Source organism: Leiobunum rupestre, chromosome 2, assembly GCF_980474605.1.
Source record: "Leiobunum rupestre chromosome 2, qqLeiRupe1.1.hap1, whole genome shotgun sequence".
NCBI lineage: Eukaryota > Metazoa > Arthropoda > Arachnida > Opiliones > Sclerosomatidae > Leiobunum > Leiobunum rupestre.
Window position 1 is genome coordinate 32,672,062 of NC_143385.1, and position 17,134 is coordinate 32,689,195.

General features: G+C 36.9%; 1 protein-coding gene across 1 annotated transcript; it reads right to left on the minus strand.

Annotated features, from left to right (window-relative positions):
- Nucleotides 1-995: 995 nt before the first annotated feature.
- Nucleotides 996-10,322, minus strand: LOC149957364 (glucose dehydrogenase [FAD, quinone]-like). The gene is made up of 11 exons (XM_090166992.1): nt 10,217-10,322; nt 9,658-9,926; nt 9,338-9,524; nt 9,125-9,256; nt 6,727-6,848; nt 6,075-6,245; nt 5,858-5,993; nt 4,984-5,129; nt 3,056-3,230; nt 2,146-2,368; nt 996-1,131 (listed from the first exon to the last, which is right to left on the minus strand). The coding sequence occupies exons 1-11, from the start codon at nt 10,320-10,322 to the stop codon at nt 996-998; spliced, it is 1,803 nt and encodes a 600-aa protein (XP_090023118.1).
- Nucleotides 10,323-17,134: the final 6,812 nt, after the last annotated feature.

Consider the following 17,134-nt stretch of genomic DNA (forward strand, 5'->3'; position numbering starts at 1 on the left):
TTTTCAGTAAAAAGGCAATTTCTAGATATCAAGTCAGCTTTTAAGGTATATAAGTAAAACAATTATTTATCGGAAAATTCTGAGACCAGATCTACAAGATTGCAATTAGCACTACGAATATTAGCGTATGACTTGAAGTAACAAATAAGTGTAAATACAATTACGTGTGGCCTTAATTTTGGATATATATTGGTTAGGTCACCGGCGTTGCAGATTGCTGTGTATAGCTCAAACAAACTTAACACATCAGGAGGATTGTATTCTGACCGTCGTATGGTTTGTTCTTAACTTTTGAAAGACACAAAATGAAATAAATACAGCATAAGTAACATAAAGATCATAAGTATGACACTTCCTAATGCTTATTTTCTAACCGAACCTTCTTTCGGCACTGATACTCTCTTTAAGCTGCGACTTGGACTCGCAATTTAACGGTCTTAGTGATTCTGTTTTCATAAGAATTTAAGCCTAATATCGGAGAGCACGTTCTGAAGTCGCGAGTAGCTTTGGCTTTGTTTAGAAGCCCGCCTGCGAATCATACGAGCTTAAAAACATAATTGAGCTCGTCGCGCCGAGAAAAACTTATTAATTTTATCATTTAAGCCTAATATTCCGCCTATCTATCGGAAACCAGATATTTCGGCTTAGCGGAAGTCTCGCATATTTTAGACACTAGAGGGCTCTGTGCTGATAAAAACATTCTGATTACGCAATAACTATTGAATCGAGCATGAGGAGGGATTTAGATTTCATGATACAATGGTGCGAGTGTGCTCATAAAATTATGTTAGTGCGAAAAGAGAGCGCAAAATGGTTTTTCGTCCATATCTTGCGCGCGTGTAGTTAGCCTTTACTACTCCTGTAAAAGCTGTACAAATGTAATATTAAGAGCTAGCACAAGTTTTAATATTCTTAAATAAAGGAAAACAATTTTTTTGAAAAAAAGCCATAGACAATGATCGACTTTAATAATTTCAATTATTTCGTGTCGATTCCTACAAATTGTGTTGTTTCTTGATGATATCTGCCCCTTTCTCGGCGATCATCAGAGTCGGAGCGTTCGTGTTGCCAGATGTCACCACCGGCATCACCGAAGCGTCGATCACCCTCAGGCCTTCCACTCCGAGTACTCTGTGAATAAATGTTATGTCACTGTAATTCTTTAGCAAGCGTGAAATCTCGTCTTCTTATCCCTCTATTGGGAAAAACTGCGACTGCGCAAGTGCGAAGGTACCGCAATTAGCGGCCATAATTACAAAACAACAGAAGCTTATTCTAATCTTTAAATATGGCCCCTTATTGTGATACCTTTGCACATTCGTAAAGTGTTACGTTTTTGGGTAACCAAAACATCCCCGAATTAATTAAGTACTGGTGTAAAGATTATTTAAGAAACGTTTTATGATAATCGTCCAAGCTTACACCGGGCTTTCCTGACTTTAAGTAAAGTGGATTTTGAAATATTTAGTGTGGAACAAGAAGGTACATATTGGGTAAAATGAAGTTGAACGCTAACCCGGCTCCCTGAATTAACGGCATTAAAAGTCGCTAGACTTGGGCTTAAGGTTGTGTCTTGGTTATTAGCCTAGCTGATTATTTTTATTATTATGGTTTCATTTATAACCTTTTTTACACACAGTGTAGGGCGACACTATTCTGAGAAGTGGCAAGTGGCTATGTTCCATTCAAAGTTGAAGGTTCTTAGGAAACTCTACTTTGAAAAAAGCCTAAATCCGGTATTTATTTAACCAATTGCTCATTTTATGTATCAGATTTTATTTTTAAAAGGAACCAGCTTTAATACCCGGGGTCTTAGTTTTAATGAATTAGATCTGATTTGTACGTAAGAAAGGTAAACGCTGTAGAAAAAACGCAACACGCGTAGCAAAGACGCAACACGCACGTTTAGTTGGAAATCAGGCCCTGAACATTGAGTTAAAATTTCAAAGCTATAGAGCTAACCGTTCTCGAGTTTTTAGGAACATGATATACAAATAAATAAATAAAAGGACAAACTGGAAGACTTATAGTTATAGATTGTAATTCCATTGTAGGTGCTCCGTAAAGATAAAATTACCCACAAAATGTTTAAATATCCGTCAGTGACAAAGCTGGTTCTCTCCTTTCATTGTTCAAATGACTTACTTGAGGTTGGGATCCACAACGGTAGTATCGTCTTCCTTGGCTCCCATTCTACAGGTACAACAGCTGTGGTATCCAGGCGCAGTCAACGTCTTAGCCACGCAAGCCAGGTACTTCTTGCTGTAGAGTTCGATGCCTTCGCAACCTACTAATGGTTCCGCAATTGGTTTCGAATCAACTCTTTGCAAAGGCGGAGAGTTGATCATCTCTAAGGCGAACTGCAGTCCTGCCACAGAAATAAAACGAATTGTTTTAGAATATGCGATTGCCATTAGTACCAATACCGTAAGTATTTAAATATGACACTTCCTATTCTTCATATATATCTAATATATTTCGTTTTTTGTACATAAAGTATTCTTAAACGATTTTGAATTCGACATCATGGCAGCCCCATATCATATCGGTACCACTTGATTTTCTCCATCATGCTGACATGAATTTCTGAATATACACCCATGATTACAGATCTGGCTATACCCTTCACAGCATAGGCTTTCGCAGGGGCGGTGCCTTACGCTGCGCCGAAAGGCATTGTTGCGGTGTATCAATGAAGACACGTGAATGGGGAGAGTCGCTCTCCAATTGGCCCAGAAATAGCCAATGACAACTGAGTCTAGCTGTGCTACAGAGCGCCGATGATGGCATTTGTAGACCGTTTCCTGATTGGCCATTCTCGGAATAATTGGAGAGTGGCATTTAAAGCTAGGTGGTCTAATTTCATTGGTGAATGTGAATACAATCATGCTGCTAGCTAGCTGATAGTGTACTATATTTACAGGGATATTTTCTCGAAAACGCCTCACTTAACGGTGATTTTATTTGGGTGATGACGTATCGTGAATAGTTCTCAATAAGGCATTTACTGAGCTACAACCAAGAGCACATTACAGCTTCGGCCCTTATAACGTACCAGCAATCATGACGTCCAGGTCGTCCTGGACCTGAAAGAAAGGAAAGTCTATCGCCGGATGGTCCTTTGGGTTGGTCGATTTGATAAAGACAGTTCCTCTGGTTTTCGGATGCAGTTGTTGGACGTTCGCCGTATACACGTTTGCCAGTGCATAGGCTCCGTAATTAAGGTAGTACTAAAACAACAAAACCAAAAGTTAAAATTCATACGGTTGAGAAATATATGCGTTTGAAAGATCATATAAAATGGCAATTGGAATTTTAACCTAGGTATATGTAATTTAACAAATAATTAAGCTGAGCGATGTAGGCGTTTTAACGGGAACTTGTCCACGGTTTTAATATGGTTGTCAAATATGCTGGAGCAAACGCAGTGTTATGCGCCTCCGAGAGCCAAAACGGGTAAAGCGATCGAACAATATTTTTATACCCTATGTATTTCTGAGAAATCAAGGGCATCATAAGAAAAACCACACTAAAAAATTCAGCGATGGCATTGCTTTGGGCAACATGATTGAAGGTGACCTGTTGAAATTTCACCCCACAATATGAACTCTTTCTTACGGCAATTTTGGGGCCTTCACGTAAATTAGGACAACAACAGAGTGGTTATCACTTTCGCCTCGCAGGAGGAGGGGCTGAGTTCGATCCCAGCTTGTGGCACTGGGTGAAAACTCGGAACAACTCCTTCTGCGTTGAGGTTGTTAGCTCTCTCCTCACTGGTTAAAGTGTTTTTCCTTTTCCATAAAAACCAGTTGAGGTTAGCGGTTACAGTAAGTGGAGGGGGCTGTTGGCTCGCGTGGGATGAAGGTCTTGACACCACCCTCCTACGCATTGTAACCCGGTTACCTGATTTGAAGGCAATAAAAGTCGCTTGATGCTTTAGGGCCTAAGGTGGTGCCTTGTGTATTAGCCTAGCTTATTATTATTAACAACAACGAAATATATTTCGACGTTTTATATTCTACGCGTATCAAAATTAATGTTTTTTTAGGATGCAGCGATGACCTACCTTCACCAGGACTTATGGCTTAAGCTTAATCTCCCGCCAATAGACTTGAAACCATGGTGAAGCCACAGCTACTTTAGCCTGTGGTTAGTTATAGAGAAGACAGCCCTAATCCGACATATAAAGGGCCGCAGAATCATTAGATATTTGAGAATCATGCGGCTTCAGAAGCCGGAAGAACTGCCCGAGTCACGTGATGAACGGGGCGCGGCTTGGGTTCAAATTCTTCAAACGATTCCGTGAACCTTTAATTTAAGTATAAGGAACGTTTAATCAGACAAACAATTTTTGTAGGGACCATCATCTTAATATTTCTAATATTATTTCCGAATTAAAAAAATTAATTTTTTATTAACCCTTTAGTTTTTGATTAAAAAAAATCTTAAACTTGACGACCCAACTGCAAAGCATACATTTTGACAACTTTTAAACACATTTTGTTTCAGAATGGCATGGTTCTCATAATAATTGGTAAAAACATCTAGGAGCAACTGGGGTATGTTTGCTTCTTCTAGATAACATGTTCAGAGCACATTTCCAAGCTAGATCCTTAATTATTTTATAAATGTTAATTAAAATAGGTATTTTATATGACTTTTTATCCATCTTGTCGATGCTCATAAATATGCTAATAAATAATTTATTATAGTTTCAACAACGGTTGTATCTTAATTTTCATATTTTGCTGCTATTAAAAGATATTAAGAAGATTTCAGGTTGTTACTTGCCACTTATTAAATACTATTAATTTGAACCTTACTCGCTCAGTACAGCGCGATTAACAGGGAGTTATTACCCTAACAGGCGTCAGAAAACGTTTCTATTATCATGTCTAACTTTGACTCTCTTCGTAATGAATAAAATGTTTCTTTAGCCACGATAACTAGAACAACAGAATATACATCTGAAAATGAAATTACTTTAGGTTTGAAGCAATTGAAAAGGCTGAGAACTTGGGTGAATGAAATTTCCAGATCATTGTAATCGCCGCCTCTAGATTCGTACTTGCTCTTAATGAAACCAACAGAACTCAAAAATACAGAAGTCAGAATTCCTGTCAATGGACCTGCAATTATTAATGATTTTAAATGATAAGTTTGAAATACTAAAGTATAACTTGATAGGGAGTTTTCATGGCTACTTAGCCCACGAGTCCATCACGCTTAGAAAAAGTTACCCAATCGGGACTCACTTCAACCCAAATCTGCACGGATTATAAAATTACAAGTCACGTTTGCACCCTCCTGACAAATAGCTAAACAAATCATTAGTTACAACCCAAATTCCAAGGCTTTCACTGAACATAAATGAACTGCCATGATATAATAGTAAGCGTATAAGTTATGAATTTTTATCAAAGAACCCAATTAAAATTTCACCCATGTGTGGAAGCCGTTTCATTTTATGATATTACTGAAAGCGTGGACCACCTACACTTTCTTTAGGATCCAAATTTTGCAGTGGTTTCCAAAACGTAACTTAGTAACATTTTGTATTGGGTCTCGTGAGGTTCCAAAACGGGCCCCAAAATCACATTACGCATAAAAGCCACAAGTAGTATATACGCGTCCTTGCTCCAGTGCAAGATCTGGTATCTAGTCTGCTCTGCTTCAAAGACTGAAGACGAGAGGACCAAATCGCCAATGCAAACTGTTGTGTAAACCAGTAACAAGAACTTCGAAAAATATTGTTCCCAATAGTGTCTTGTTTATACGATCGACTTACAACTTGGACAATATATATTAAGAGATGAAACACATAGATATTAAAGGTTTAAAGCTATGTTTTACATACACAGTCCACTTAGTCCTGATTGCAATGCATTTCCCACTTTGAGGCCGCTGGTAACGTTCACACTATAAAACAATCCACTGGCTAGAGCGTGATCTTGGAAATTTTGGCCAACAGGTAGGTCCGATTTCACTTCTATCTAAAATTCACAAAATATCGCATTCGAAGTAAACAATAGAGTATTTGTATCACAGAGAAGAGACAAAGGCGATAAATATACATTCAATTTATCCAGTAGCTCCCGAGGTCCAACTCCTGATAGCTGCAGTAGCTGAGGACTATTGATTGCTCCGGCAGAAATGATGACTTCTTTGGTGGCTGCAACGTACTCTGCTCGTCCATTGCGCAAAACGAACACGCCTCGTGCAACATTGCCATCGTCAATGTCCACCTGTAATTGGTAAGATGTGTCGGATCGTTCAGATTTGTTTAGGCACATGTGGTGCTAATATTTAATGATATTTCAAACTAATATTATTGATAAATTTCCAGCCCTATCACATCAAGGTATATTTGCATACTGAGACTTGAAAAGCAAATCACAATACGCTACTCATTTAAAAAGGTTCATATATCCCATATATTATTTAATCAAGTGTTCATCAGCTTTTTATGAACAAAACGTTAGTCCAGTCACACATTTTTAGTTAGCTGACCACATTTTTGGTAATGCTAGCTCCCAGTCTCTCTACGCGTTCCCGTTGGTCAAATAAATTAAGCAACACCTACATTCCTAGACCTAGAACTATGTAATCAAATTCCATTTGAATTATATGTAATATTACAATAAGCGTCGAATTACCAAGAACATATTCTGTTTTGTGCGTGGTACACTCTATACATTTGAGAAGAAAACAGAAAGAGTGAAAAACCTTTGTGGCTAACGTATTTTTGAGAATTACGAAATTGGATCGTTGATAGATTGGTCTCAAGAATGCCTTTTCGCTGCTGCAACGGTAACCATTCCGTTCCGCCAATGGAGTCAACGAGAAACCTGAAATCAAAGAAATCAAAATGAAATATTTTAATGAACACTATTTTAAGTACGTAAAAAGCGTGGATGACGTGCTGTGACGTCACAGTACCATTTCTCAATACAGGGCCGGCGTTAGGGGGGTAAGTGGGTTAAATGTTCCCCGTGCCCGGGTTTGTAACTAAAATTTTCTGACTCTTTCCAAAAAACCATATTTTGGAGTCAAACAATTTGTTGGGGGGGGGGGGCCTGAGAACGCTTACCTGGGGCCCAAATTCCAAGCGCCGGCCCTACATCAATGTAGTATTTATGTTCACCATTATTCAATATAGTATATTTGTTACCCTGGTAAAATTGGCTTTTGCTATGGAGCTAATGGTTTCTGAATTTCGACAGGAAGTGGGTAAGCGCTATTGACTACGCGTGAGGCAGTGATTTTGAATATAGGCTACGACGTCTAGCGGCTGTTAGCAGCGGCCTTCACCAAATTAGTTTCAATATAAAGTTTACGAAAGTTAGAGAAACAGTGAGGGAAATTGTGAAAGATTAAGTTTGCGTATGTCATAACGTCGACGTGTCTTAACAAGATAAAGGAACGAAATTCTCGACCATTGATCTTCGGAGTTGATCAATTGTACTTTTTTAGCATAACATATTTAGATTTATTTTTGAATTTATGGGTTAACTTTAATTTTACAATGGAAATTGCTTATCTTCCATAACAAATTACCTGCTGTCCTTATGCTTGTTATTTCTTATAGTTAATTGTGGTTAAGCGTGATTATACAAGGCATTTACAAGGATTTAAAGTTACAAAACATATTATAAATGTTAAAATTTTGATCCATGGTAAATTTTCTTATTCTAAAATAAATATTAAAGGACCTGCTTCTTCATGGATTTAAAAGCATTAATTTAATATTTATTTTAAAATTACAAAACATATAACTAGAACTATCTCATCTACGTTTAAGTGACACAACACAGAAGTAATGCTCTACTAGAAGGTTCTACAATGACCTTTTGTATATTTCCCCTCTAGCTTTAAAGCGGTGTACTGACCGACTATCTGTTACAATTTCTATGCGAAGGCCCTCTAGATACTTTTTAAAGCGGTGTCAAAGCTAGAGTGCCTATTTCTATATTTCTAGGACATTATCGACACCACTGATTCTATCATAGGCACCAAAGCTCAATAGCTTGGGCCTAACAGTTTGAACTCCTGGTCAGAATCTATTCGCTGCACTAAAGCACTCTATATTGAAATGGTAGTTATTGCTATAATAATAAATAAATGTTTTAATACGAGTAAAGTACCAAAAAAAGTTTAAGTTTGTAAAAAAGTTCGTAAAGAAAATCTGTACACTGGTTAGCTGCGGGCACGCAATGAAGCTAGTGATATCTTTCCCCATGAGCTTATAACATATGTACCATATTTTCCAAAATTTGATAGAATTCGCGTGGCAAACATATTTTATTTTACACCGTTTCCAGAAAACATGGGGGGGGGGGGGACTTGCAGGAATGTCGATTGTACAGTCTCTTCTACACGATTTATAGCGCTGGCTAACACTGTCTAATAAATATATTTTTTTCACTCGTACGCTGCCAAGAAATGGCAGTGTGTCAGAATTTAGAGCCCGTTGTACCTAATAACAAAGGCCATACCACCGGAGGTCTATCATCATAGTGCTCTACGCCCGCCTGCACAGCTCGGGCAGGTAACAAAGCGCGCATGAGTAGGAGTACCCTACAGCTGATGGTCGCACCTTTGACGCAAGCCTCTCAACCCAGCAGAAGGTGCAGCAATGGGTTGAACATTTCCCACTTCGCACACAGCAGTCCAGCCAAAACCCTAACTACGTAGGTAAAGAGTCAAACCCATTGAAGAGAGCTCCTAAAGGGCAACAACGAGCACACAGCGGTCCACATACCCCGGCACAGCTTGCACCGGAAATCCCGGTGTTCTCCAAAAGGCCCCCCATAGCAGGCTACCTAATCCGCCAAGGTGGCCAGTTTGCACGGACCCTCTCCGTTAGCCTGAGCCGAAGCTCAGTTTCCAGCTCAAACCTGACCGAAGTTGGAGGTGGAGTTAGGACCATTTGATCAGAGCTAACATCTCCCAGTGTGCCACCGCCCTTATGGGTTACAAGAGCCGGACCCCGTTTTCCCGGTAAAGCCACCAGTTATTGCACCTCTAACCCATTTAGGGCCAAGAAATGGAAGGATAACCATTCCAATTTCAAGGCATCAATTATCGATGAATAACTGTAACTAACTAATAACTAAACCCTCACCTCTTTGTATTTCGCCATTGATATCCCGCGTAGGTACTCCGAGGAATCTCGCAGCTTCCAAAATTGCCGCATCCAATTCTGTTCTATAAGTACTGAATTCCACGGTCTGTTCTCCAGTGGTTCCGTGATAGCCTTTAAGCCATACATAGTGTTATATTATCCATGACCAACAAGAACAACGCAAAAAATATTGAGGGGAAGCTGAAGATCTACCTGAATCAACGTCCTTTATCCTGTTGCTTTCGACCTTTTTGAAATACGGCAACACATCCTTGTAAGACCAATTATTGGCACCCAGTTCTTCCCAGAGATTGAAGTCTTCCTTGTTGCCTCTAACGTAGATCATACCGTTGATGCTACTGGTTCCACCGACTACTTTCCCTCTTGGGTATGCTGGTTGCTGAAATTTAAAGATCCGCAGAATTGTTTGAAAGTTTTAAGTAGCTCGTCACGTGACCCAAGAATACGTTTTATTTTCTCCAAGCACAACCCTCAGTATTCAAATGATTCTTTGGCCATTTATTTGTACATACTGCATTGACAGTTCCTTGACAGGCTATTGGTTGGGGTTCCATTTTGTAGTTCCATGAAAGAAAAGGATCGGAATATACGATTGGAATCGCCATAGGAATTTGTGTGTACTTGGGTGGATCTCCTCCGGCTTCGATGAGGCAGACGGACACCGATGGATTCTCCGATAAGCGGGTCGCCAGAAGAGATCCTGCTGTGCCAGCACCAACTGTTACAAAAACCGGATTTAATATATAAAATAAGTCCAAAAGATATTTAAAATTATGCGAATCTGTGGAAATTAATCACTTAGCAATCTAATCTCAAATTGTCCGTTTTAACATCTCAAATATCTTATCTGAACTGATCTGTCATAATAATTGTGATCAGATGTTATTAGATCAACCCTTTCCATAAACTGAAACCTTGAGACGGATGGTCAGGGGCAGGCCAAGGAGTTTATTCCTGGGCCTTCTAAGAAAAGAGCAACTGAGTGGCTCTCGCTCTCTATAAGAAGAGTTTCAGGTTGGTTACGGGCCTACTTTTAGCTCACTGCCAGCTAAATAGAAATCTGCATCTGACTGGCATCACTTAGAGTCACATGTGCAGGGCATGCCTTGCAGAGGAGGAAACTTCTTCTCATGTCCTTTGTGTCTGTGATTCTTATGCGCCTCAAAGTTTTGAGCATCTTGGTAAGCACATGCTGGAAACGAGAGATCTTTCCATTACCTCGGCGAATAAAATCTTGCGCTTCGTTTCGAAGACTGGGCTTTTCCGTGTCAAAATGGCTGGGGCTGCACAATGGACCTCTGGTAAAAGTGCTAGGTTGGGCTTGACCCAACCACCCAACCCCAATAAAAATAATTATAATAATTTTTAGCTCGACAATTATTTGACTTATTCGTTTAGTATGAAATCCTGTTGAGAGAAAATATAATATACAGAAGTGACCCTGCTGCTGCAGCGCCTACTGTTTATTATATTATTGGTTGGGTAAATGTACTATTTGATCTGCTTCTTTCTCATAGTTTTGGGAAGTTAAATCCCCACCCCGGAAATATGTGAAACTGCCAAGTCATATTTTTTTTCTTTTTAGGTTGTCACTGCTGATTTGAAGATTATTTGCTTATGTAGGGCAAACTAAACGTAGATTCTAATAATAGAACACAATGAAGATATTGTTTAGCAACACTTAAGTAATGGAATTTCAAATTACATAAGAAGAAATTGTAATATTAATCAAGATAAAGGGTCCATGGCCATAAAAAATTGCGGGGAATTTGTGTTCAGTAAAAAATAATATTGTACCAATTATTATATATTATCACAGGGGATGGTAGTCCCCATAGCAAGGTCCAGGAAAGTGACTAGCTTTCGAGACCGAGCTATTATTAACTAAGGGTTTCTGAGTAGCGAGACAAGCAATATACCATTGGAAAAACCAGGCGCATACGACAACCATACAAAAAAAACTATAAATCTAGGGCTGTTATGCTAATAATGCGACGTAGTTCAAAGATAGCCAAAATGTCAAAAAAAAACTTTCTTCTTCTTGCAGACCGCTCTAGAGCAAAAACAACTTATCCGATTTGCATAAAAATTGGTGACCTCCTTCCACTTGCTTTACCATTCTGGTATTTCAAAAGATAAGTCTCAGTGCCAAACCGTCGTCGAGTTGATGAGGAAATAGATTAAAATGATTAAAATAGATCTTGCAAATCATGAAAAAAAGGCCGCACAAGGTCTAGCGTAATTGATGTCAAGTAGCGTGATATGCGGGCTTTTCTTTACCAAGAGTTTTGAACAGGCCCATATAGAACTAGTCCATATTACTAATTGAAGACCTTGCCCAAGGTTTGATTTCACTACGTTCGTGGCTGAGACATTAGGACGTAGTGTTGGGCAGAGGATCTTCCGAATTTTAACCTTAAGGTTTTTGGCCAGATAATATATTTACTAGAAAGAATTTTGGTATACAACACTTAATACTATTTGCTACCAGCAGAAGTAAATGAACCGAAGTGCGCTTAGAATCGGAAGGCGTTTTCCTTATGAAAATAATGAGAAAATCGAGTCAAATAAAAGCTAATTTCCATCCCCGTCTTTTGACGCGATAAATTGCACTTGGGAATTGTAGGAATAGCTATTTCTATGTATAAAAAGTTGTTTCATAAAAACAAAAACGTATATTTTTCGGCCTAGGAGCGCGCTAAATTTCCAATTCGAGGTCAAAATGTAACTTTATAAGTAAAACGCCTCCAGCGTGGGGAGTATTACAGTATGATAACTTCGTTTCATTTACTTTTGCCTCCAGTAAATAACGTTGCATGTCTCGTGCTCCGATATTGATAAAGAAGCGATGAAAAGCCTCCTAGTGTTGTGTAACGCCATCTTCTGAGAAAAAAAATTCCTCATTCTAAATATCTTTCGTAAATAAAACAATTTTAGTTATGAAGTATCTAGTCTCTTTTATTAAATCTGTGTTCAAATTTCGGAAATTCGACGAAGAATTTAAATTCAGTAACTTTTTGTATAAGAAAAAAAAACAATTTGAAAGACGGCTTAAATTACGCATTAATTATAACAACGCCCTTTATTCAATGAGTAACCGTTTTGCCATGTCAACGAAAAATGTTTTTGACAACAAAAAAGGAAATTTTCCCAAAATAGCATGGCATTCTGACCGATTCCAATGATCCCCCCTGTGAAAATTTTGAACAAATTTCAAAATATATCAACTTTTGATAAATTTGAACACATTGGGTGAAAATGAATCAAAATGGCTGAAATTAGAAAAATGTGAGAGAAATTTAAAAAAGTACAAACAATGAAAAAATATTTCTTTATTGTTTGAAATAATTTTTTCTAAATTAAAAAAATTTGATCAAAAACGATTATAGTTGATAGGAATTGATTGAAATAGATTTTTTTGTGAAATATCGGAATAATATATAGATAAATAATATTTTTTAAAATAAAATATTATTTTGGTCAATTTGGTCAACAATGATCAAAATTCGTATTAATAGATCAAAATGGGCAAAATTTTAAGGTACAAAATTATAAAAAATGACTAAATTTAAAAAAAAAATTTCCAAATAGATTGAAATAAAATATTTTTTTTCAAAATTTGATCAAAAGCAGTAATTTCAATCAAAATTGAAAGAAATTAATTGAAATTTATTAATTGTGTATAATTGGATTAATTTATAGATAAATTGTGTTTTTAGAAAAAAAATGATTTATTTTGATCAAATTGGTGAAACTTGACCAAAATTGGAAAAATAAATCAAAATTAGCAAAAACTAATTTGAATTTTTTGTAACATTTATACATTTTTTAAATTAAAATTTTGCCCATTTTGATCAATTAATTCGAATTTTGATCATTGTTGACCAAATTGACCAAAATATTTCTTTTCAAATACACCAATTTATCTATATATTATTCCGATATTTCACAAATTAGCTATTTTAATCAATTCATATCAATTATAATAGTTTTTGATAAAATTTACTGCTTTTGATAAAAAAAATAATTTTATGAATTTTTTCAATTTTGAAAATAAATTTATTTAAAACAATTTCAAAATATTGTACTGTTTGTACTATTTGAAATTTTCTCTCACATTTTTCCAGTTTTAGCCAATTTGGTTCATTTTCACCCATTTTGTTCAATTTTTATCAACTTTTTCTATTCTAATTTAAATTTTTTTATTTTCAAAAACATTGTTCGTTGCCATGGCCAAACGGTTGCCCATTGAGTAAATTCCGTTTAGGATTTTTCATGTCACATGAAGGTCTACCAATCCCCCGAGTTTGAACAAAATAGGTGGGTTACACTTCGGGATTTCTCCTTGTGAGTGCAAACATCTGAACTACTTATATTACAACAATTTTAAGCTTTTGGGAAAACTTATACACTTTGTATTTTCCTGGGCGCATCCATGTTTGGTTTTCCCCTTTCAGCCCCATCCGCCATTACAGGAGCTCAAAAAGTGGATGGTAGACTCCCCGCTTGGGGCAGAGGCAATGGCCGACGAGTGGGAGGCAAGTAAGAGGGGTGAAATAAAGGCGCTGAAAATGGTGTATTAAAACACGGTTTTGGTAATGTGGGAAAAGTCATTGTAAACTAGACAACGTCTGAGTTGTGTTCACCATTTTTCTATCCATTAAAATAATTTTCATATTATTTTGTGAAAGACATTTTACAATACATTTAAACTTTACAGCGGGTAATATCATTCTACACTATGATTTTGATTACCCCTATTCACTATTTCATGACATTTAAATTTTTTCGTTGATAAGGTACTGTATTCCAAAAGACAATAGCTTACGATAGACGTAAAAATGGCTACAAGGACCTCTAACTTACATAACCGATACTGATGTGGCTATAATACTAAAGAGCTAGGTTAAAGGTGAATGTTGATAATAAAGATTAATTTTAATATATTAATAATAATAATAGTAATAATAATAATAATAATAATCAGCTAGGCTAATACCCAATTCACCACCTTAGGCCCAAGTCATCGAGCGACTTTTAATTCAGGTGGCCGGGTAACAATGCGTAGGAGGGTGGTGGCAAGCCCTTCAAGCCACGCGAGGAAACCGCTCATATTCAAGGCGAAATAACAGCAGGAAGTTTAAAATTAAAGAAATATTCTTACCGATGACGAAGTCAAATTCTCCGATGGTTTGGCCATGAACTCCGGTGATAAAGATACACGATATCAAGAAAAATCGGACATTCGGAACCATATTTATTATACCATAGATTTTGAGTAAAAATTAAATAAATTCTTGAGCGTGTTCTAGTTGTTGTTGAGATAATCTAAACTTGCCAAAGCTAAGCACGAAAATTTCCAGGTAAAAGCTTCTTATACAGGTATAAGCGTTGTCTGGCATAAAATTAATGTCAGTCGTTACAGGAGAGAGCAGATTTCACTACAATCAATCAAGGTTTCGAAAGGTGGAGCCACCGTCGCATCGCGGATTGAAGGGGACTTAAATTCGCCTCTGCCGTCGTGTTACATTCAAGAGTGTATTTATTTCAACTTCCGGAATGACCACGTTGAGACGATTTAAGAATTGCACTCAAAATGAGTAGCATGTTATCGTCCTTGGTAGTAGTTTATTTCTCCTTAGACGCTAAGGGGCTCTGTGCTGAGAACTAAAATTTGATTGCGTAATAGTTTTAAAATAAGTTCGGTGATAATATTTCCAAACTGATATACTTATTGTAGTTATTTTACTTGTCGTAATTATGTTACCAGTCGTAATAACGTATACTTTTTCAGAGCACATTTAGACCCTTCAAATTCCCTGTCTTTTCCCTAACTTTGAGAGCCATATTCAAATTCCCTGACTTTTCACTAACTTCGAGAGCCATATTCAAATTCCCTGACTTTTCCCTAACTTCGAGAGCCATATTCAAATTCCCTGACTTTTCACTAACTTCGAGAGCCATATTCCAATTCCCTGACTTTTCACTACCTTCGAGAGCCATATTCAAATTCCCTGACTTTTCACTACCCTCGAGAGCCATTTTCAAATTCCCTGACTTTTCACTACCCTCGAGAGCCATTTTCAAATTCCCTGACTTTTCACTAACTTTGAGAGCTTAATTAAAATACCCTGACTTCCAGGTATCGCGGGTACTGTGACCACCCTGCTTAGTTATTACATAAAAATAATTTTAAAGCCATCGTTTTCTATATTTATATATATTCTTTTTTATATCATTTATATTATTATCAACATTTGTAAACATTTATTGTTTACATATGAATTAATTAAAGAGGTTATTTATTTGAGAGCCACTCTAACAATAAAGTACGATTTTGAGGGAATCGTTTCCCCAACTGCAGTCAGAAAACGTTATCTTAAAAAACCTTGTAGTTTGCGCCCTAACTAACAAGTTTGAAGCTAAGGTAGTAGTTTATATTTTATTAAGTGCAAGTCTTTTAAAGCTCAAAAATTCTTTCCATATTGAATAGAAAATTCTTAAAATATGATTCTACATTATCATAAAATTTTTTTATTTAAATGAACCATATTTTTCTATGATAGTAATAAGTTTTAATAATAGTTTATGGTACATATCATATCCATCAAGAAAATTGATAATTATACGAGTAATTGAGGCACGACTGAAATATGTTATTTAAAATAATTGTAACGATCATTTATCTTCTCGGGCCAATATTCAAAGCTCGTGCTTTAAAAGACTATTTTAAGTTATAATTCGAACTGCAACCGATTAAGCGATTCCAACTTCGATATAAATTTTCTAGTTATATAAGATAGATACATTTCAGAGAATCGAATGAATGCATATTTATTTTCCATTTCTGTTACAAATACCTTTTATATAACTCGCATTAAGTGGCGACCGGGTGGAGGGGGCACTTGAACTGGGCGTCAAAAGTCTTTGGTGGACATTTTATCAATGAAATAAATTTGGTTCATTTCTATTTCAGGTGCGTTGTCACCCTTTGTCCGCAAACTAGTAACGGTCTCAGTGGCGGCGCCAGGTATTTTAAGAAGGGGGGCTTAGTAAAAAAATGGGCCCCCTTAATATTATATATTACCTTCAAAAACCTTTGCCATAAATACGTGGCACCACCATAGACGAAGAACGGGTAAGACCTGGACATGCGACGTACGCCTCTCTCCGCGAAAAAATGTTAGTGCCGTTAGAGGCGCTGCTTGTTTGTTTGCTCCTCCCCCCCCCTCGTCCTCCTCCTCTCTTATCAATTTCCGTTTTTGAATCACATGGGTCGTGGAGATCCCACACGTTTAAGCTTAGCAATCGGACGATGAATTCAAACGATAACGATGAATTTATTGATGAAATGTTTAATGGTGAGTACTATTAACATTACTGTATTTCACTCTTCCTAACTGCCTCAATATTATATATTTTTTTGTAATTTAGATTGTGATGGCTTTAGGCATTGTAAAGATGTTAGGTGACAAAGGCCTATTAATAGAAAATCATATCTAGGAACATTGACAACCAAACATCCATAACTTTTCTTAGAATAAATAAGGAAATTAAATTTTCCTGAGCCTAAAATAACCAGTTTTAATTGAATTGGTCCGAAACAACTCCATCAGTAGAGCCTACAAGATACTGGTGCTCTGGGTGTATTTACTAGTCATATCTTCGTTAACTTCTGATTAAACGTTTTCTCGTAAGAATTTATAGCATTAAGTTCATTTTCTAGTGTTTGCATTTGCTTTGATCTTTGAATTTATTAATTTTTCTATTTTATCAGTAGGATCTTTTAAGTAGGTGTTGGGAAAAAAGTCTATCATTTTCTGCGTAGGGGAACATGTCTAAAAATGGCCGCCATTTTGTCTATTTTAGGTTTTTTCGCGTTGACGGGTAAGCGGTACGAAATATACCAACACTTCCGTTAGGAGAGTTGTTTGGTAGGTTTGCTATGATTTGGTGTATTGTTTTCCTATATACCGCTAGCGCCACCTT

Excerpts from the sequence above, each read along its gene's own strand:
- LOC149957364 (XM_090166992.1), bottom strand. The coding sequence starts at position 10,322 with ATGCTCAAAACTTTGAGGCGCATAAGAATCACAGACACAAAGGACATG. Across the intron at positions 5,130-5,857 it reads ATCAGGACTAAGTGGACTGT|GTCCATTGACAGGAATTCTG; the intron begins GTATGTAAAACA and ends TAATAATTGCAG. Across the intron at positions 2,369-3,055 it reads CCTGGACGTCATGATTGCTG|GACTGCAGTTCGCCTTAGAG; the intron begins GTACGTTATAAG and ends TTTCTGTGGCAG.